This window comes from Paralichthys olivaceus, chromosome 23 (assembly GCF_024713975.1).
Source record: "Paralichthys olivaceus isolate ysfri-2021 chromosome 23, ASM2471397v2, whole genome shotgun sequence".
Classification (NCBI taxonomy): Eukaryota; Metazoa; Chordata; class Actinopteri; order Pleuronectiformes; family Paralichthyidae; genus Paralichthys; species Paralichthys olivaceus.
In genome coordinates this window covers 14,170,497-14,193,861 of record NC_091115.1, presented here as the reverse complement: position 1 = coordinate 14,193,861, position 23,365 = coordinate 14,170,497, and the positions used below count along the sequence as shown (strand labels likewise).

At 42.7% G+C, this 23,365-nt stretch overlaps 1 protein-coding gene across 18 annotated transcripts in view; it reads left to right on the top strand.

The window, feature by feature from the left end:
- The window catches only part of nav3 (neuron navigator 3), a 383,327-nt gene that overhangs the window by 197,950 nt on the left and 162,012 nt on the right, over window positions 1-23,365 (top strand). For 13 of the 18 annotated variants that reach the window (XM_069520092.1, XM_069520086.1, XM_069520096.1 and 10 more), the window contains exon 1: window positions 4,209-4,709. The exons of 3 other annotated variants lie outside the window; for them this stretch is intronic. In XM_069520092.1, coding sequence (XP_069376193.1) covers window positions 4,452-4,709 — 258 coding nt within the window. In that variant the 5' untranslated portion in view covers window positions 4,209-4,451. Of the gene's footprint in view, window positions 1-4,208; window positions 4,710-23,365 lie in introns of those variants that run through there. 2 more of the 18 variants (XM_069520099.1, XM_069520093.1) reach the window with 1 other exon arrangement.

Genomic DNA, 23,365 nt, shown 5'->3' with positions numbered 1-23,365 from the left:
GCAGGAAACCAAGAATGGGTTTCCAGCAAAACCACAACTACATATGAAAAGTCACCGGAGCTTAAATTTAGGTGCGGTCAAGTCTTTTTCATGTCTGTCTGAAATAAGATGAAGGCGTTTTAACAAGAGTTTATCTTTGGTTCTTGTGGAAATGCCTTTGTCTGCAACTTTGAGCACATTCAGTTTGGTCTTTAACTCTCAGGTCAGTGGTTTGTGTTTCTTTCCCCAACCAACTTATAACTGTTATCAGGGATGCAGCAGGTAATTTGAAGGATAAAACAGCAAACCTGGTAAAGGTCATTTGTGAATAATGTATTTCAAGACAAAAAGAGGCCAAAGGGCATCATCCTTTTCACAGGTTTTTTTTTCCTTTTGGGAAGAAGATGGGTTTCAAACAACAGTGGCTCACACAATGCAAATGTACACGGATCATAGAAATCCTTAGGCTTGAGTCCAGTCTTCAGACCAATGCCATTATTACCATGACTTTTTACTTTCTTGTCAACATTAGTTTATACCGAATCAGACATATGTTTCTACTCACTGTATAATTGAGTTTCCTGTAGACCTTCTCTTGTCTTGGTGGCGACCAATTGTTCCCACTCAATTTTGAAATTGGACAGAAACTAATCTTGGACTGGACTCAGACTCAATTGAGGTGGTCTTGTCCAAAGCTCTACTGATTCATTTGCAGTCTGGCTCCCGCATATTTTGACATGTCACTGAAAGATGATAACAAATGTTGCATACAGTTAGAGGATTTAATCTCCTTTTTTTCAGCGTCCTTCTCCCATTGATCTCCATCCTTTCTTCACCTCACCCTGTGCTTCATATTTCAACCGTGACACCGTTGGCCGTCACTATTTTTAGAGAAGTGGCCGGCCCTGGTAGCCAAACATAAGGGTGCTGACCTGCCCATTGGGTTTGTCTGCATGGAAGTGAACCTGAGATCTCCTCTGCCGATGTTGACTTTGGAACATTTCACTGCTGTTAAATGAGGAACTTTCAGCGCAGTATTACACTGGTGGGCTCCTTACCTGCAGGTAGCTGAGACACTCTCATTCCCACTGTGCAATTATTTTTGCAGTGTGAGGTGATTATCCCCAGAAACCAGCACAAATCAGGGGGAAGTAAAAGGCTTTCTTAAAACCTCTGAGGTTTTAGTGCAAGTTCGTTACGACTCAGCACCCCCGGGAAGGGACCTTGTCAGAAACAGGTTTCCCGGCAGTTGCAGGCGGTCTTGGGAGATTGGACGGCCGCCAAATGTGCTCCAGTTCGTGTAACTCGGCAGGCAGCAGTAGTCGGAGTCGGAGCTGGACTTGTGCCATTCATTCACGTGATATCCTGTTGTTTTAGGCTTGTCATGATAGTCCCTGGTGCATGATTGAAAACACGTTTGAGTAGCTGGTGCTATATGTGGCAGGGGGGAACAGAGTAAAGGCAATTGACTGTCAGAGGCACTGAGGCAGTGTTACAGTGGGCAGGAGAGGCAGCAGCAGTGTGGAAAATAATCATGTCATACTTAATTGATTTGACATTCAACCTTCTTGCTCAGTTCAGAGTTCAGGCTCTACTACAAAACAAAAAAGGGGTACATGGAAACTCTAAGCCTGGAGGCCGATACATCTCAGGTGTTGTGATTTTTCTGGTAAGGTCACATTTGCGAGACAAGCCCTGTGTTTGGTTTTCCTCCCTTCCCCTGCTCACTTTATTGGACCGTGCCGTGTTAAAAAGTTCCGGTTTGCCGTGACACTGCACTGTGCCCCTCTGACTCCAGCACATCTCCTCGCCTCCCTAAACTGAAACAGATGGAGCCTTTCCATATAAAACTTTCACTCCCTTTTATGTCTTGCACAAAGCAGGGAGCCATTAGAAAAAAAATGGAAAAAAGGCTACATATTATATTATGTCTGGTTAATGCAATCCAAATGCATTTGATAGAACACTTACAGATCCCAATGCTGCAGACTGGTGTAGTCTTTAAAATAATCATCCGTCACAGATTTCCATCTGTCCTGCTGTCAGGTCTTTCTGTCAAGCCACAAACTACATTTAATACACTGTAATTCCAAACGCTTGCTGAAACCAACTGGTCAGAGAACAAAGCTTTAAAAACTTCACTGATCAAAAGAAACACTTGGAGAGATTTACTGTAATATTAAGTATTGGTGGGGTCAAGGAGAGTGGACTGATTTGTTTTTTTACAGTGGTTTTGTCTTGTTTATGGGAGATGCTGTCAGCCTCCAGACGTCCACATCAGTGATATATACGTTGGACATTGATGCAGTGTCTGTTTCTTGTTACAGGCAAGCAGCCTGAAACCAATTCTGTGGCCCAGCAGCTACTCATCACGGCCATTTCAGTCAAGAGCTTTTACACACTTTCATCCACCATTAATAATACACTGTATCAACAGTACTGGGCAATTGATTTCCAAACTGGGATCAAATACGCATCAGACATTACTCATGGATGAAGTAGTTGCATTACTAATTACTCAGCAACTAAAGCGATGTGTTATATTACTCTACTTTTATTAGTCAACTGTCAGCACCATCAAAACAACTCCACATCCTCCACCCACACATCACATCTTCTCTGTTTAACACATGTAGAAACAGAAAATAACAGTTTCACAAGCAGGCAGTCGCACAATCTGGAGTGATTTACTGACCGTCCAGCAGCTAGCATTGACTTTGTGACCGCACACAGCTCTCCAGATGTCTCAAACCCAGAAGCAGAGTCGCAGACTGTCCCAAACTCTTCAAACAGAGATGACTCCTGACTGTGTGTGTACCTGTCCTGTGGCCAACATTTACCATATCAACCAGTCATGAACAGATAGAGGCTACCCCCCCTGCCGTCACACTGTGCATCATAGCACCACCTTATCCCAGACCAGTCTGCCCACTGAACTCAGCAAACAAGCTTACAAGGCCCATTACTGCCCCAAACTGTAGATTAACTCCATTTATTTCTGAAGAGTCTACAAAAATGGCAATAATCCATGATGCCCACACTATTTATACTCTAGTTATACCATTCATAACATACACCATTCAAAACCACCTAAGGGTCAAGTTGTGTTGCTGGTTCATCTTATTCAAAATGGCCACAATGAACGGCAGGGTAAAAAGCTGACTGTCACAGAGAGGGTCAAGATACAATGACTCATACAAATGGTCATAATGACACACACTGTTTCCTCCTCCAAGGCTGTCTCAGTGTTGCTGTAAACATGAAAAATGATGAGGCTGGTTGTGGTTTTACATGTTCTCTTCAAACTGTATACTGTGGGAAACTTATGGGAAATGTGAAACTGTATGGAAAATCTAATTTCAGCATACAGATGTTTGACTGAGGGTCTCCAGGATGTATTTGTGTGCAATTGATCCAACCACTGCTCTGATACCTGCTGAGGTGGAAGAGGCGAGTCATAGGAATGGATCAATGCACAATATAATCACTTATGAGCAGAAATCAAAACTGACCCAAAGTGACAATTAAATATATTTTTGCAGTATAATTACATTCCGTGCAATTTTTTCCTATTCAGAATGAAAAAAAGAGAAAGGCAATGAGTGAGTCATCCAAGGAGAAACTGAGAGAGAGAATGAATCTAAGGCAAAGAGCAGCCACTACAATCACCAGCTTTAAAGCAGAAACCTGTTGAGCTACTAGAATGATGTCAGCATTATAAAGAAGGTGACACTTAGTCTGCCTTGTATCAACAGCTGTTCACATTGGAATTCTCCTTTACTTATCTCAACCCTCAACTTTTTTTCAGATCACCTTCTTGTGCACGTATAACTCTGAGGGCTTTTACCCATTTTACATTTCTACTATTTCTCAAATCGGAGGGAGGGGCGACTCCAGACAGAGAGGAGTGTGTCTATTTCCAGTGATCAGGAAGAGGAAAGAGAGAAGGAGAAAGAGGAGAACTGTTTAGACAGTTGTGTTGGGGAGCACTGAGCGCGCACACACACACACACACACACACACACACACACACACAGTCAGGTCTCTTGTAATCACGATTTTGCCGACTGGTGGTTGTACCTTCCAGAAGAGTTCACGCCCCCTCGAACTGTTTTGGCTGACTTTGTGGTGCACACTTCTGACAGCGAGAGAGAGTGAGGGAAGGGGAGGGAGCAGTGTTGCTTGTGGGAGGAGAAGGAGGAGGGAGAGAGCAGGAGGAAGGAGAAGCCTTCTCAGTTTCTGTGAGTCCTGCTCGCTGTAGGCAACAGAATGAACGCAGTTGCTTTCCTCTCAGTCTGAGAGGCAACTGCTGTTTTTTATTCTTTTCTTTACTTTTCTTTTTTACTTCTCCCTTCCTTTCTTGTGCCAGACATCAGTAGCAGAAACTGCAGATTTGTTTCCCCTTTCACACTACTTTTTTTTGGGACTGCTCTCTCACTCCTGTGTTATTATTTCTGTGCCTGGGAAGTACCATGCCGGTGGTTGGTGTAGCCTCCAAGCTCAGGCAACCCTCCACAGTGGGCACGAAACCGGTCCACACGGCTCTCCCCATCCCCAGTGCGGTGAGGGCAGCCACCTCGCAGAGCTACATGGCCCGGCAGCAGGAGCTCAGGGCAGGTGAGGGCGCCCCAGGGCTCTCCTGCCAGCTGTCAATCAAATCTGAGTATCGACAGGAGAGGACACCTGATGGGAGGTCCAGAGCTGAGACAGAGGAGAGCAAGATCTGCAAGGTCAGTGGGGATTTACGGACTCCAGACTGGGTATTTGTGTGTGTGTGAGCCAGCAGCTGACTGACACTCCACAGGTGTCAGTGCAGGAGAGAGCTAGTGGTGTCAGGCTCCTGTGGCTCGCTCTCTTTCTATCAGCGTCTTTGCCTCGCTTCGTTTTCTCCATCGTGGTTGAAGCAGGTGTCTGAACCAAGTCTGAGTGCGGACACACTGAGGCAATGAGTCATGTGTGCTTTAATGAGATGATGTCGCTGGTTTGTGGTCATCAACTCAGAGGGGAAACTGCATGAGTAATGTATCACTGGCAGTGGATTACCTCATCCTGCTGCCCATTGACTCCGTGCATCATTTACTAATCTGTGTGTGTGTGGAAGTATTTAGTCTATACCTGTGACGTGAGCAGTGTCAGCTCCTCTGTGGGGAGGGAAACTTATATGAGAGCTACCTGAGTATCCCTGAATATTAGTGAACATGTATACACTCTCTCCTCTTCCTTTCTGTCTCCAGGGTAATGCAGGATAATATTTTATATAGATTACCAGTGTGGCCCTCTTGCTCCCAGAGAATATCCTAAATACCTCCAACAGTGTCGAAATGTTGCAGATGGTTTAATGGTTGCACAGAGATCATTTTTAAGTGCTTCGCCATACTAAACTCAGTCGTTGCCAAGTTCTTTCCGCTTTGCAGAAATGCTTGGCTCAGTGTCTGACGGCTGCAAAAGAGAAGGCGGGGTCGGTCCATCTCAAGGAGGAAGGGGTTTTCAAAACTCCCCGCCAAATAGTTTCAGCAGCTCCTCGGCCCGTCCCACATCCAGAGCTGTCAGAGCACAAACTGAAACTTTCCTGTTTGGCCGGTTGGTCTCACCTCCTCCTCCTCTCTTCTCCCAACTGCCGTTGCCTCGTTCTACCGTTACAAGACTTCCTGAGAGATGAAAAAAATGAAAAGACTCCCTGACCCTGATTCTTTTCCTGGCTCCCAGACTTGTGATACCGAACAAAGCTGCTGATTTTCCTCGTGACCTAGAGGAAACGTGGGCAGAAGACATCAAAGCCACGGGTCAGAGCTCCCCTGCTTCTAAATCCTCCCAGCGTGTCCGTGACTGAGTCCAAAAAGCCTGCCCTAACTACAAGGGGGGGGGTTCATCATTAACCTGCTGCTGAACTGGCAACTTCTACTTAACTCTCAGCTTGTTAAAACAACTGGGTTACTAAAAACCTCCCGTTTAGTCCATTAAAAGTACAGTAGCATGTTTTATTTACGGTGTGTATATATATATATATATATATATATATATCTGTGTGTTTGAAGAAGAATAAGCTGATCTATCTTCCTCCTCATTTTGATAATGAAAACTGTCATGCAGGTGTCCCCACACCCCCCACTCTCTCATCTTAACTCTTGCCATTACTATTGTTTTCAGTTTGTCGGATTTGATCCTTATTCCAATGTTCTTATTGACAGAGCATCAGCTGAATTGCCTGAAATGCACAGTCTCTGCACCTAAACATGGTCTCTGTCACTGGAAAGCTCGTAGGCAGGCAGAGATGTCTTGCCTGCCCCAGCCTGTAGCTGTGGGTGAGGAATGGGAGGTATGGAGGGGGTAATTAGTCTGTCTAATTGTGTTGTGTAGTCCCTTAAGAGCTTTACTTACTGGTTTCCAGAAAAAAGGGAAAGAGAAGGTGGAGTAAGTGCTGTCCTTTACACCTTTACATTAACCAACCCTTGTTTAACAGGGTTCCTCTTATCAGGTGGGATCAAGCGTAACGCTGTGTGTGCATGTGTGCACGGCTGCATGCTTGTTTGTGTGCATTCAACCCCCTCATATACACAATAGTGCCAGCGTGTGTTGGCTTGTTTTCCATGAGGTTAAACAGATCATAATGTCCCTGGTGTTTGTCAAAGAGGGAACAACTTGACCAGTCTAGTCCTGTCGAGTATTTGACCCATGCTCATAATGGCATCACTGACAATATTCCTCTATGATGAATAATGACAAGTGCATAAAAATAAACAAATAGATGTGGGTTACGTGCAAGGCAGAGAGGAAGAGAGGATTAGACTTTTCTTTAGTGTGGTGTTTGCATAAGACAGCAGGCCTGATGTTGTTTCGCCCAAAGCCAAAGAGGAAGTCCAAGTGAATCTTAAAACAAGCTCTGCCGAAACAAATCCGATCTGCAGCTCAGCCTGAAGCTGAAGGCCCACCGCTGTGTTTGGACCGAGAGCTTTCACATTTAACAGATGTCGCTCTAGTGAAAGAAGGACCACTTCTTTACGAAGCACTGCTGTGCTCATGCTCCACCTGTGAGTTGAGCTGTAGGTCTAGAAGTGATGCAGGGAGCTATTGGGTTGTCGGATTGTGTGGAAAGGACACAAGCTGCATAGACAAGATTCATTTTGGAAACCATTCCGAATCAGTTGGGCCGAATCCAAGCGGTATTTATACAGTTTATAATCCTCTCATGGATAAAAACAACAGGCTACACCTAGTTTCACAGGAGTGTCCTCAAGTTGTTTATGGATTTGTGTGTGTCTGTGCACAAGTGTGTTACTTTCACAAGAAAAGAACGTATCAAGAACATCTCATGGAAATCCCTTATTGTGGATGCTGCAGAACACTGTACAGAAAATGATGCACGGCAAATTTCTGAACATTTCACCACAAATGAACCTTTGTATTGGCTGTTTACTCCATAGTTAAATCTTAACCTTACCATTGAAGCAATGTATCCAACCACTTGTCTATAGCTGATGCAGATGGTAATTCTAGTGTGATTTTACTGTTATTTCCTATAAAAGTACATAAGGATACAATATATATATACATTTTACAACAAACTACATGTAGAAAGTATATTGTTACGAGACATAATTCTTCCCAAGTACTTGATGTTGTGTTAATTTGTGGTAGTGTTTTGCAAAGGACATCACACCCCATCATTTAAAAAAAGAAGCAGCTCATCACCTTGCTTTCTTTAAGTTGTGTCCGTGTTTGAGCTGCCTGTGTGTCTCTAAGCTCCATGACTAATTTACACGACTGATGTTCGTGATGCACAGGTTTTGCAAACATCAGCAGCGTACGACTTGAGTTTCTCTGGTGGTGTTTGATGTCTCATCCAAGGTTCCTCGCTTAATCCGTCTATGATTTGGGGCCGTCAAGGACTATGATTTCTCTTCCATAATGGAGACGAGAACAAGGCAAGACATGTGCTCTTCCTGTTGTACTCTCTGCTGACAGCCTCTGGTGCTGCAGGATGACGAGCTTATCTGAGTCTACTGGGCTTTAATGAAGTGTCAACGCCGCCATCGCTGATTGGGACTTATCTTGTGCATCGAAGGTTTGGCAGCTGTCCAGAGCACACGGCCTAGGGACTGTGGCTAATTTAGAGTTTGTTTTCAGACAGAGCTGAAAATTGCTTCTTACCTTTTAATTAATTCTATGGTGTGGCAGAAGAACAAATTATGTTTATTGGATTCATCTTCATTCATCCTTGAACAACTGCATGGATTGTTGCGAGATTTATCTGGTTCTATTCACTCCTTGACACCTCTCATTAAATGCTGTCTTGTGCCTACCTGTGATTTAGGTTAACTTTATTTAACAGCCTCCTGTGCAACTATCACCGATGAGGGAAATAAGGTTTCCTGTGTAACTCTGTCAACTAGCAATAATCTGGGCCTTCTATTAAAGTAATGAATATATAAGATTTGTATAGTTATGTTTAGGTATTCATTCAAATTGTTCAGGTCAGGGAAAGAGTTTGGTGAAAGCACATTTGCTTTTGCGGTTTAGTTGAATAAAAGTGTAAATTCGAAAAGACAAGCCTTTTTTGTTTTTTGGTCCTAACCCTGAGAATATGTCCAATTACCGAATTGAGTTCCCAAGCATGATGAAGTTCTGGTCAGGTCAGCTTCCAAGCACCAGTTAGTTTTGCCTTGAGAGCCACACAAAAGACCAACTTTTTATTGTGTGCACTTACTGCAATTTTATCCCAACCCTAAGAGTAAAGTGTTTGGGAAACTCAAGTTGGGCCTTTCTTTTACAGATCTCATAACTTTTTTTCTTTCAAAAGAGAGAGCGTGAAAAGTACAATGACTGTATAGCCTTCAAAAAGAGCTAATGTGCTATAAGTGTAGATGCAGGAGAAAAGCACAAATGGATGTTTTACAGTATCGGATCAACCTGCCTGAAGACGGACTCTCAGGGTTCTCCAACTTCTCTCACAAAAAACATCCTGTTGATTCACTCTCTGCATACATGTGGTGTGTACACAGAATAATAATCAGTCAGTTGTTACATATTCTTTCTTTTGGGCTGCTCATACTGTGGCCTGATAATGGTTTAGGCGACAGTATGGGTGGGTTCGAAGTCATAAAGTGGGGTGGAGTTGCTCAGGGAATAATGTTGGGTTTACTGAGTTTGAGTGAGCAGAACGTAAACAAATCTATCTCTACTCTTTCCCTCTGTCTGTTATCTCTGGGTGGGCCTGATGCAATCTGCTTCTCTTGTCTTCTGTGTCTACTTTTTGCTGTCACTATAGAAATACATATATCACAATAGTGTAACAACTTTTTGCTTCATAATCCTTACATAATAATCATATGCATGAACAAAATATGTGTAATTATATATGTATTATCTCCAGTCCAGTGACCTTTGCAGATTGTATGACTGAAACTATGGAGTGAGAAGGGAAGGGAAGACTATGAATAGTCTGGAGTATTAGGTAATTTGTCTCAAAGCCACCTGAACCATACTTAACCACAAAGTTGGGATTTATCATATGGAAAACATAAGCATGGACTTTGCATGAAAGTGCTCTCTCTTCCTCTCTCTCTCTTTGTCTCTCTGTCTTTATGTCTCTTGCTCTTCCCCCTCGAGCTGCTTTAATACTGCTGAAACAACCAAGAGAACACAGGGAGTGACAGGGGGCCAACTTCCAGCTCCAGTATTGGGAGGTGGATGGGATGGGTCATGCACAGGGGGGGTGTCTGAACGTGTCCTAGTAATGGGTGGTCTGTCTTGCAGTGTGCCGGACTCCATATCTGGAAGAGAAGCTGTCGTTGCGAGGGAGGTGTGAATGTTATGCAGAGGACAGGCAGGGCTGCTATATTTGCACTTCTAGTCGACAAGGTCAGCAAGTGAACTTTAAAACACACGGTGATGACACTGGAGTGCTCGCTCGGCTTTCATTGATTCTGAATTGCATTGGTGAAAAAAGAAAAAAAAACACAATTTCTTTAAGTTCAGTATAGCATGACATAAGAAATGGCTTGAAGATTGCTTTGGTTAAAACCACATACTCCTACAGCAAAAAAAGATGGAGCTCCTAAACGTTACTGCAGGTTTTATCATAATCTCAATGTCCTCTCTGCTTCTCTGTGGTAAGTTGCAGTAGTTTGTCCCCACAACTGTAGCAGCAGTGAAGCTGATTGATGAAGGCCAATAAGTCTGTGGTCTGTCGAGCCCAGCTCACTTGGCCTGATCCAAGTTGGCAGTGATCTTTGGTCTAACACATGATTTTAAACCATAGGATTATCAAATTAAACCAAGAAATGTAAAAAGAATTGGGTTAACATATGTTGCAGCTGAGTAACTACCACTAATGTGATTCGCTCACATTTTTTGCATTAGTCTTTCCACTTCTGCAACATTCCCCCACAGTGCTGAGATTCCTTAATGACCCCTGGGTTGAAATTGGGAAAATATTTGAGACAATATTATGCTTTCCAGTGCACTTTCCCTCCCCTCCACCTCTCCCTGTGTCTTTTGTCTTACACGCAGTATTTCATTGCCTTTTGTGCCGCGGGGAGTCTTGCTGTCGGTCGCTGTGTTTAAATCTTGGAGGGAGAACACACAGAGCGGCTGGTGTTTACAGTACAGCCACACCGGTTAAAAATACCCTCCCCTGGAAGTGCAGTCATAGTGTTCACTCCAAAACACTAAGAAAAACAAGGCTCGCTGCAAAACAAGTTCAAGTACAATGGGATAGCATTGCAAAAGTCTTAGGTAAAAACCTACCTCCATGAAGCTGAGGGTTTGTGTTTACCAGAATGGTGAATATTAAATATTGAGCCTTTTTAATTGGAGTTTCTTTTGTATAAATGAAAAAATACCTTATTTTGTGGATCTTCGAAACTCTTGACTTTGTTTAAAGTCTTTTGCAGACTCAACATTGTACATTTCATCTTGGTTTTTAGGTCTCCCTCTGACCTAAGGCTAAAGAATTCAACAAATAACTGAGATTAAAGCGAACAAAGCCTCCCACCGCCCTGTTATTGTCTCATCATATTCTGAGGGTTCTCTCTGATGTTTGCTGCATGAGGAATAGTGGCTAAGAGTTGATGCAGAAAAAAAGCGTGCATGTGCGTCAAACACAGGCCTGTTCTCGTGCAGAGGTTGGGATGACACACACTCAAACACATACACACACCAGGCCTTCTGCCAGTTCAAAGGTTGGTGATCCAAGAGTGGGTCTGTTCACTTGTTTGTTGTTTAATGCTGTAAAAGAAGGAAAGCAAACAGAGAGAAGCAAAAGGAACATGTGTTAGACATGTTTTTTCTTTTATGTTATGCACATGTTACATCATTGATGGGCTATTACACAGCCCAATACACATGTAAATATGCACAGATGCACAGCTATAGATATCGAAATAGGTTGTAAAGACAATAAAAACAGAAATGAAATACTGAATAGTTAAATATTTAAAATACTTTTTAATGTCTTGATTTAAATGAGCAGACATGTTTTGCAGAGCTCAGGTAGAACAGGAAGATTGTCCTGCAGCTGGTGGTGCACAGAAACTAAAAGCTTGCTTGGTTTTGAATTGAGAGAGTAACCAAAATGACCTGAGGGGGGGGGGATTCTTTGTAGCGTACAAGGAAATCAGATATGTATTTAGGCCTGAGAACATTTAGTGCTATATAAACAAGTAATAGGATTTTAAAACTATCCTTTGGGATACAGGAAGCCAGTGCTGTGATTTGAAGGCTGGTGTAACGTGCTCCACTTTCAGTGAGGATATGAGATGAGCTGTAGCTGCCTGGTTGTCTGCTGGTGTAGAAAGTAAACACTGAAGTCTTCCTGGATCCCTTTCAGACAGAAATCCTTAAATTCTTGCTGTGTTTTTAAAATGTTAGTGAGTTTATTTTGTATTTGTCATTTTTCTTTGGTGCCAAAAACATTTATTTTGTCTGTAAATGGTCTGTATGGAGCTCTTACTGGATTATGATGCCAGACTCATTTAAAGTTTAACTCTGTGCATATGCTATACAAATACATGTATAAAATTTATAAGATCATATAATATAAGCACATCTCTGAAACAGTATAAGTCAAATCAAATGGTTAGGTCAAGGGCCTCGGGGCAGGAATTGGCTTGAAAGAAAGGGTTCAATATTTTGGAAAATTCAACTTCCTGGAAATTATGAGGTTGTTCGGCAACCAGCAGGGACTCCAGGAACTCAGGGGCTCGGCCAAAAAAGGAGTTCCTTCATGTTACTTCCTGTAAACCATAAACTGGAGTTTGTTGTTTTGTTTTTTAACTTTTCCGTTTGTACAGGTGTTGTGGACTACAACCGCTCAAACTATGTGAATAATGTTTTGTGGACAGAAGGGTGAACTCAAAAAAACTCCACCAAGTGAATCAAATGGGGGGTGGATTGAGAAAGAAGTGAAACTTAGGTTACCTTAAGTTGCATTATGGGTAAATACAGCAGGCATAATGGTTTTACGAGGAAGACAAATGCATGGAATCTGCTGCATTGATTCGCTCATCCTGTCCATCATGAGTGTGTCAGTGTGATGAAGAACAACAGATATGACATAGATTTAGCTTTAGAGACACATAGGGTGATATTAGTTCTGTAGTAGGTCACTATGAGGTCAGAGGAGACACCTACACACTCATTCATACACTGGGAATGTTTTGAGTGTGTATTCGTGTTAAATTACCTCCACCTCTGATTCCCTCCATTTGTCTCTCTTCAGCCGTCTGTCACCACTCTCTGTCCGCTCTGTTTTCTTAGGGTCCATATTCTCTTCTTCCTTTGTCCTCCATCAGTCCCTCCTTTTCACGTCTTCCCAGCACTTATTTTTTTCACCCCTCCGTCTCCTGTCACTGTCTTTCTGCTCGTTCCCATTCCCAGCATTCCTCCCTGAGTACTTCCTTGGCCTCAACCTTTCTGTCTCTCTCGACTGGAGCCTTTCTCTTATTCCACTCCCTCCGACTCACTTACTGGTATTTTCCTCTGACCTTTACCCCTCTCTCTTTTTTTTGTATTATTTCTTTTCTACCTTTTTCACCATCGTGCTCCACCTTTACTTCTCTCTCCCTCTCTCTCTCTCTGTCTTCATTTTTTGTCCATCTCTTGCTCTCTCTGTGATATTCATAATGAGAAAAGCAGCAGGAGAGAGTTAACACACACCTGGCCCAGTTCTGTCTCCCCAGCAGCTGTCACAGATAACCTTTCCTCTGCTGAACAAGGAGGTTACCGTCTCTTCTCTTTACTTTTTCTTCTCTTCTCTTCCCTCTCTTCTCTCTTCTCTTCTCTTTACTTCTCTTCTCTTCTCTTCTTGTGTCTTCTCTTCTCGCTGCAAGGAAACATCTGGGAAAGCAACAACTGGTGTCAAAACTGTCCAACTATGGACAGGGAGCAAACATGCTAACACATATCATAACACACACGAACAAGGGCCAGCACTGTGTGTGTGTTGCTGTTTTTAGGCATGCAGGCAGACCGTTCGCCGGTGTTATGAGTCAAGCGAGTGGTCTCTGTGGAATTTGACTCACGGCTTACGCACCAGCGGCGGTACATCACTGGCTATCAACTCGATTACTGGGTTTCCGGGGCATCTGGAGAGGAGGGGGCGGGGGATCGAGTAACTGTAACAATACAGTCATAGGCTATATGTTTAACTGCACAGCGTCACAGCCCAGATGTGCCCAATGCTTTTATAGGCTGTTGTTGCTGCAGCTGCAACAAAACAGTGTTACTCACTGTTTACGGAAAATAAACACGCACAACACATAATGTTGTTTCTGGTAATTGATAGTGAAAGAATTAGGGGCTGGGCGGTATGGCCAAAATTTATATCAAGAGAAAGATTTTAATTTAAAATTGTAATAAATGTTACATTATTAATTATCTCAGATTTAAAAACGCATTTTTGCTCCTGAGTGAACGTAGTGGTTAAAAACTTCAAAACTAAAAAAAAAGAATAATTCTGCGGTCAATTATGTGTTATACCGCCTCACTTTGCTTACACAATACATAAGTAATACATCAATATATATTGCCATTATATATTGGCAAGCTCTGATGCCAAAGACTCAATGGTTTGTTATTGTACACATTGTTGTAAAGTACTCTGCTGTGATTGAAGTATTTTAAACTCGTCTCTCAAATATTCATATTTAATAATTCAAAGTTTATCCCAATGATGCTTTTCAAGGTTCCCTGATATAGAGAACAATTATTATGTTTTTATTTGTTATGGCCTAAACTTTGACATGGTCAAAAGTTGAAGGAGAAAATGAATAAGAGGAACAATATATGGAGACCTTTGAGTAAACCGTACCCCCAGTTTCTCCATTTGCCCTCCTCATATAAAAAAGTAAAAACAAAACTGTGGTTGTGGTTGGTAGTTGCCAGGTGTGAATGTTAGTGGCAGTATGAAAGTCAAGCAGAGTTTCAGTGGCAAACAGAATCAATTATCCATTCTTCGGTTACATTTAAGGGCTATGGGATGTATTTGATAAGTAAATAGAAAACACAAACCAACCAACCCTCACACACAGATGTCGGGATGAATGGCTCATTCTGGTGGGCGGTTTGTACCCTCCCTTGGCACGAGCTTTTACAGGGCGCTTAACGGAGCATGCACACATGTTTTTTTGGAGCGGTTAACCCTCATATTGAGACTCATCATTACCCACAACCAGCATCTATGTTCTCATTATTTTTCCACTTTTTTTCAATCCAGACTTGTCGTTTTCTCTTATTCCCTGCATTTTGTATGTGTAAGTCTCATATAAGAGCCAACAAAATGCCAAATGGAAATACTTACACTTACTCATATTTCTGTGTTTACTCTGAGCAGCATTGAGCTGTTGGGATTTCACATGCATTAGTGGGATATTTCATTAAAATGGCCTCACAATGTGTGCATGCCATCAAACCTCCAGCCCCATACCCTCCCTGAATTTAAAGTATGGTCACAGTTGGATGTATTAAAAGCCGAGAGATTTTAATTCTGAAATGCAAGACAGCTGTCACTTTATGTGACAGTGTTGGCACAATGCTGGACTGATGTGTGTGGAGTTCTCGAAGATTCACAGCTCTGGAAATATCACGGAGGTCGAGGCAGACTCATTGATCCTAATGCAGCCATGAGGTCATTGGCTGGCTCAGTGGTGCATGACCCCTGCAGCCACCGGCCAGTTTGTACAGCATTGTGGCAGTATTTGATGTGTCCATGGCCTTTTTGGTAACAGTAAATGGAGTGTGAAAGTGCATGTTGCAGAGCTGCAACTGGAGCCTTGTGGGTGCACGTCTGTGTCTGTGCGTCTGTGTCAATAAAAAATAAGATGAAATCAAATGAAGTCTTTTACAGTAATATAAATAATAAAGAAGTCTTTTAGTAGTGGGAGGCTTGGTGGTTCAGTTTTTTATGTTGCTGTCTTAAAGCAAGATGAACTTGGACTCAGTCCCTGACCTTCGTTCTTTCTGTATGTGGTTTACTTGCTCACACTGAGTTTATGTGTGTTCTTGGAGACTCCATCGACATTTAAGTTTGGTGTGTTGAAGAGTTTCAGTGTGACTATACATCACACTTAATGACACTACCAATTTTTGCTACTGAACAATTAAATAAATTATGATGCTTTTTCATTGCATCCCATTATAATTAAAGCTGACTCTTTGTTAGGTTGTGACTTCATGTTTTGGAAAGCCAGGTCTTAATGAGCCTCATTTGCCCACAGCGGTCTCCTGTACGTCACTGTCTGGGCTGTCCTGTCGCCCTTCTGCTGTCCTTATATTGCTCTTCCTCTGAGCTGCAGGTGGGCCCACAGCACCTTTCTATTAAAAACAGTAATTTCCTTCTCAATATCACCACCGTATTGCCTCTGCTGTTCCACTATATTAAGTTTGCCCATAAAGTGTGTTAACTCTGCCATTAATGAGTGTTAAACATGAACCTCTGGCCCTTGACAGCGTCTCAAGAGATGGGGAGCTAAAGTGCAAGTACGCCCTCCACTTATACTTTTGCCTTTCCCTGTGGCCAACGACACTTTGCAGTTTTGGGCAGGGGCACATTTTCTCACAGGATAAGTCTCCTGACACACATTGGTGTATAGTTTTATTTACCGGCTGCTGTTGTTGTTAATCCCAGGACAATGCTCAAACTTACTTTTAACAACCTTGGATTTTTTGTTGATGCAGCCTCTGAGGCCTTCTTGAAGCTTTACTCATTTCCTCTCCCAACTCAACCGCAGTGACTTGTCACTTAAACAAAAGTTGTGTTTGTTGAATCACATCTGCAGTGATGGCAGTGGCCTTGCCAAAGCTTACGTACATTTGGAGTCTGGTAATCTATGATCTTCTCAGCCCTCCCAAACCGTGAACACTTTCTTCTCTATTCCTGTTAACACTATTTACTCTGAAGACATATTTTCAGTATAATCATCTTAATGGTGTAATAGCCTTCCTCACATGTAAAAGCAGAGGTGAATTGCACACAAGAGGAATCTTTGTCTGTGTCAACGTAGGAAGGTCATTGCCTAAATGGTCGGTTCATGGGTTGATGGTTGAGGTTAGCCCATAAGAGAGAATTGTGAAAGCCTCAGCAAAGAGCAACATTTTCCCTCTTAATCCCTAAATGATGAGGAAGGGCTGGCTGCCATGTTAGACTGAAGAGACTCATTACATAAAGTTGTAATGAAGAGGACAAGAGGTTCCTTGTAGCATCTATGAAGGTTCACATGCTGTTGGGCCACTTGCCAATGGCTTTTCTCACAAAAGTCAGTTGTCCCTGCAGAGATAAGACAAGAGCCTTTTGTATTGTCCCACGCTACATCCCTCAAGGGATGGACAAAGTTTAGCCTGAAGACAAAATTTAGGCCATGATGATAAGATCTCTCTCTTCTGTAAATTTGTTATTTGGAGACTTGAAGACATTGGCCTCAGCTTTCAGGTCAACTCATTTAATTGCATGATTTAATTAGCAAATTAAATAGTAGAGAAATGGCAGGAACCACAGGAAGAAGGAAAGATAACATCATACAATAGAAGTCTCTAGGCTATCTGGTGTTCAAGCCTCATTTCTCTTACCCATTGAAAAAAATGATATGAACAATTAATTATTGCAGTCACTGCATTGTTTAAAGCCACAATTAATTGACAAAACTGAATGAATGGATTTGAGGGAAATTATCATTTAAGAGGAAAGTGCTGGGAAAATAATGAGAATGGCTCAAGAGGATATGATTCATCAGCAAAGACAATTTATATCATGAAAAAATGCATTGTCAATCCTTAAGGTTCAGTTGAGTTGTGAATTTGCGGTGCTGACTGGAAAAGGAAAGGTCATTCTGCCCTTGAGGAACAAAGAAGAACATCGGTTAAAATCATTCAGGCGTGGGGATGACCTTTCAGAGAAAAGAGGGCTAAATAGCCAATAGTGTCAGGTCTAGTTTTTTTAAAATTTAGGATTCATTCAAAGAAGATGTGGATGGTTGGAGTTAACTTGCTGCTGGATTGGAAGCAGATGCAGGCACCTCATTCAAGTTTAAAACCCTAATCACTCTCTGTCTGGCTCCCTTTTTTGGCCTTGTGTTGAGAACAGCTGCAGGTAAGATACCTAGAGGGCGGAGGGGGTTTGGATGTGGGGGAAGGAAAATGTGATTTCCGGAAAGAAAAGTGTGAGTCTGAAGGGAGCAGAGAAATTGTGGTTGTTGTGTCAGGGACACTGCTTCACACCATAATTCAAGGGACTAAATAACACTGTGCAGCTTTGGTGTCACACCAGTTGAATTAAGTTGCAACAAGGTGTCTGAGCTGAAGAATAAGGACAGGAAGTGGATTGTGGGTGGGCGACTAAAACCATATGCCAGGCTGAACGTGCAGGATATGGGAGGTGGGTGAAGGAAAGTTTTGTCCATTCTGAGATTCCGTTCTGAATCTCTAGATGAGGAGGCAGTTCAGCCACTTCATCGTCTCAACAAGATCTCCCAAAAGAAAAATTTAACATTTTTATACACAAGAGATCCTTGAGTTCCACTAACTCTAGGGCTCTTGATCATACTGGGTCTCAACTGATAATCCATCCATGCAGAGTAATTTGCACAGAGGTGTTAAGATGAGTGTAACTAGGTTTATGGTAGTATGGGGAGCAGCAAACATCACCCCGACTTCTCTTGCTGTCATCAGATCGGCTCTTGGCTGATATTTATTTCCGCAAGCTTGACAGGGGCCATTAGTCTTAGGGAGGAGGCTTGAGTTACAGCATTTAGGGGGTAAGGATCCTCTCGCACAGGGAGCAGCATACACAGTATGTGTTATACAGACCCTGGAGAGAATGAGCAGCAGAGAGGGAAAAGAAAGCTGTTGGACAAACAGTCTGGGATAGACGAAATGTCTTTCTCGGCCAGTTCGCCTTGTATGCTGGCAAATACTGTGCTAGTTACCTGCTTCCAGTCATTCATCTTCACAGTTGAGAAGTTCAACAGTTTTATATGTGAATTTCTCTAATGTGGAATTAGCTATGCATGTTATGATGTTGGATTGGTCTTATCGGGAATGGAAGCGGCAGTCTGAGTACTCTGGGATGAATATTTGGCAGGAGTTTGATACTTTTTGACAGCCCCATTTATCTGTTGGTGCCGTTTGTGCAAAGGGGCAAGAGGAAAACCTTAATATTGTGTCCCAGCTGACCTGAGTCAAACTAAAGCTAAACCAATGAGATTGTAGGATTGGGTCCTTTTTGCTGACTTTACTGCTCACCAGGATGTTTGAGTGCTCCTCATGATCGCTATGCTGCTCCCCAGAAGTGTTGAATGAGCAGGAGGAGGAAGGGCTGATCGGGTTGTTCAGTCCCATACAGCATTGCCCTAGTACACACACAAGAGAGTGAGAGGGAGAATCAGGTCTTTTGGTTGAAAGGTAATGTCCTCTCCCACATCCATCTCACTGCCAATCGTTGACTGACATCTGGATCAGTCCAGCGAGGGTTACCCCCCCCCCACCCAGCAGTCACTTCCCCTCTCCTTCTCAGAGTTAAGGTCACTGGAATACACCTAGTGCAGCGGGTGTTCAGCCGGGCTGGGTTGATTAATCTGGATGAAAAACTGCAAGACAGGCTTGACATAATGGTCCAAAGCTAAATTTAACAGGATGTCTGTTGCTCTGACCTGACCCACAGAGAGTGGTGTGGAGGAATGGAAAAGCTAAGGTGAGCCGGTGAAGCAGCATCCCATTTCATTGCTTTCCGGTTGGACTGACCCAGTTGTCTCCCATTGTAGAACTTTGCTTTGTTAAGTGACTTCTCAACTATAACTCTTTTTGTTCAACAATGTTTTTTACTACTACTCTTGGCATTAAGGACAACAATATGTATGCAAATGAGAAGAAAAGCGAGGTAACCTAACACTCGTCAGATCCAGATCTGTCAACACCTATAGGCCAATATTTTACAACTTCTCAATGTAGATTTATTTTTGAAGGGCCATTATAATCAATGGGTGATGCTACGTGGGGTTAGGACCGGTACTGAAACAAAGCCTAAATAGAGCTGACTTGTTTCCTCTGCTTCAAAGTTATGATCTTGTGTCGTGCATTTTGATCTTGTGATCTAATCCTTTACAATCGTATTTTGCATTTGTCCAGTCATTCTTTGAGTTACTGAGTTTTTCCAGACTTTGGGTGAGGCCTCCATATGCATGAAGCAAACACTCAATATTTGCATGTGTGTCAAAACAGGCGGGAAAGTTTAACTCTGTGGTTGCTGCAGGTTTTCGGTTTGTAAAATGTCTAAAAAGAAACCTACTGCAGCTTTTATACACTGCATGTTACCAATTAACACGCATGCACTGTGCAAGTTTGTGTGTATGCATGTGTGTGGCACTACAGCAGGTATAAACTATTTTTGTGTACATTTGTAGTAGTGCATGTGCGTCCACCATCAGGAGATTGTGAGTGTATGGAAAAGGGAAGGGAATGTCTGTGTGTGTGTGCCTTTCTGTGTGTGTGTGTGTGTGTGTGTGCATGTGTGTGTGAGCCTCATTTTCCCAGGTCTCCACTCCAAAGTAGCACTTGGCACAACAAGCCCAGGCTGTAATACTTTAATAGTGGAGTTGTTTACTCTTTATACAAGCCCACTTCACCCCCATTTTGGGAGGGTTCCTCTGCCTTGGCATAGCAGCATGTAGACATTTTTACGGTTTAGTATGCTCAAATGCCATCTTGCTAACGGATTTTATGGCCCAATGGTTGGAGTGTGTGTGTGTTTTTATAACAACTCCAGGTTATGTAATCAAACTTTGAGATTGGCCAAATGCTTGATAATTCAGCACTTAGCCTCTTATGTAAAGTCAACAGGTTGCTAAAAGTGTGTTTGCACTGTGTATGTACTGTGTATATCCTTATGTTCCTGTGGTTACACTTCTTTTACAGTGTTGTTAAGGCTGCTAGCTCCAGATGCTGGATGCTTTTTGTGCAAATTTCAGATGAACCATGTAGTTACTCATTACTGCAGAATAATCTTAGACTGGGTGAAAGTGGTCATACTATAATGACCAGCTTGCTGTATATTAGCCCACATATACACAGTAAAAGTAACACACTGTTTCTCACAACACCACAAAGTCTTCATGGGAACCACAATTACCTTTCAAAGACTAGGTGCAAACATTCCAGAGGATCTGGAGATTATCCCATTTAGTGCTGACATTTTCACAGATGTTCCTGTGAAATTGTCAAAGCAGCACCTTGCCTTGCTGTGGGATCATACCGTGTAAACATGGGTGTCCCCAGAGGGAGTGGGACCCCAAACCAGGGCAGTGTTTGGCACTTTGTTAAGCAGTACTTGATAATTTGCCAAGACGTTATTACTTTATGCATTGTGTTAACATCATACAGTACATTCAAACACCCTTGAAGCCTTTTCAGAAATGCTGCACTTATTCCTTTCTAGCCTGTGTGGGGAAAGTGCTGTTACAATATGATGATTAAAGGTGATCAGAGCTTGCCAGGAAGTTGACATTTTCAATATTTGGCTGCAGCGGCAGGCCTCGCATCGCACGCACACTTAGGCTTTTCATCTTGTGAAGGGCTAACGGCTCCAAATGGAGCAGTGGGAACGTGACGCATGAATTCTGTGACGGGGGAAAAACTGATCAGTGTGATAGGCTTTGTGTGTATGTGTGTGTTGCAACATGGTGTTTACAACTGTAGTATTCCTGAAAAAAGAGTCAAAGCTGTTGTTTTATTACTTTTCATGAGAGTGAACGTTTGTTATCCACGGATGGTGTTTCTCTATCTGCAGTTAGAATCACTTTGTTCCTCTAAGCTGGATTTTCATTCATACACGAAACAGCAGAAGAGATAATTACAACAGAGTGAATGAATCTTAATTCATGATTAACTATTTAAGTAATGTTTAGTCATATTATTAGCATTAGACTTCATTGTCACCACTGTCAAGAGACATTAAGTGGTGAGAGGAAAGATGGATACTTCAGCATAAATGAGTCACTTTGTCAGCAGACAGTCAGTGTATCAAGAGGTAGGGGAACATTAGAAGGGAATTATGGGTATATTTTCCACCCACTGCTGTCCTCAAACCTGCCAAGCCCAAACACTGAGGTGAGACAGCAGCCAGCTTACTCAGTGGCTGCACTCTGTCTGTCCTCGGCATACGACACTTCAGCTAATGTTCTGGGCCGGAGCATTAGCCGCACTGGGTAAAAGTATGTTTGCCTTGGAAGTAGCAGCAGAGCCGGTGAGCACTGCCATCCATGTCAAGTGGTACACCGTATAATATTGTCCTGGGCGAACTTGGATGCCTAATGTGAAGAATTACATCTGCGGTTGTTTCAACACTAGCCTGAAGTGGTTGGCCCAGAGGCAGTATCGCATCCAGAGGTCAGCAGGGATGTAATTAGGGGAAATCTGTTTAAATATTTGAAGATATTTATTGATGCTATGTGACATGGGGAATTATGCCACTCTTGCGTCAGTACTGCACAGGCCTCTCAGTCAGTTCTTTTTTAGCAGCGAGTCTCCATCTGTACTCTGGAAAAATCGCATGAAGCAAAGCCGAGTCTTCGCACGTTTTCCTGTATCAATGCTCTTTGCAGGCTTCAATAAGTCACACTCGGCCTAAGGCAGCAAGGAGTTGGCACTTCTTCCGTCTCTCTTTGCTGGCACCTAGTCATTACCCTCCTTTTTAGCTTTAAACTTAGCGATTTAACTGTGTGAAGTAGCCGATTTCTCCCTGTGCGCACTCTTTCTGTCGCTCTTTGTCCTCCACTCAACCTTCATTTTCCACCACACAACCATCATCGCACACACATGCACACACTTTCCACAGTCAGTTGCTTCATGCAGTCACTGAAGCTTTGAGAAAAGGGTTGTCCAGAGGTCGCAGAGGCACTGTGTTTTCAATCTGAGCAGGAGAATTTGAATTAAAAAAAAAGCTCTTAAGTCTGCATGAGTGCCCTTGAGCAAGGCACTGGACCTGTAAGTCATCCGCTGCAGCGGCTCAGTGGCCAACAGATGAAGACTTCCAGACTTTAAAGTGTGGAACATTGTGAGTATGATGCGAGGCACTGCTACAAACGCATGCATGCTAAATAAGTCAACCTTCCCTGGATAAATGAAAACGTTTCAAGAATCCAGACTTGGGTCCAATCTTCCTCACAACCCACTGCAAACGCATCAAGGCCCGAGAGGCGCTTTTTATGATGCAGCATATTTTAACCATAAATCTCCAAAATATGAAAGACCTATCCTATTCAGTGATGTTTTTTAAATTCTTTTTTTTTCTCCAATGCAAAAGAGAACACAAAAAGTTGAGCCGCACAGAATGCACAGAGGACCATAAAAACGCGGGGGTGGTCGCCTGCTCTGTGCGCTAACAGCCTGATGAGGACTGTTTACACTGATCCACTGCTGGGAGCCTCAGACCTCTCTGCTAAGCCTTGTAAACACAGCACAAGTTATCTGCAACTTATCCCTCCTGCTGTCTGTCCACAGCACTGACCAGCAGCCACTGCTCCTCCTCTCTAATTATTACAAAAGTCTCTGTTTTGTGTCATATTGAGACAGAAACTGTAAATTTTCAGCCAGTAGTTAATAATTGCAACCTCTTTGACAAGTTCAGAAAAGGAGCAGGGAAACACAGATTGATGGATTTCCTTAAACAAAGCCACAACTAATAAATCATGCAAGTAATATTTGGGAACATTGGCTTGCTTGACTGAACTGCACAGTGTGGCATGAACTTCTCCAGCAGTGTACACGTGTTGAATAATGCTGTTTTGCATTTACAGGTGTTGACATGAGATTTTGGGGAAAGTTGGGGTGGAAAAAGTTTCCTCTATGGAACCATCACTTTGAAGGCTGCTGCCATTGTATTATTCATTTGAAGAGGTCAGAA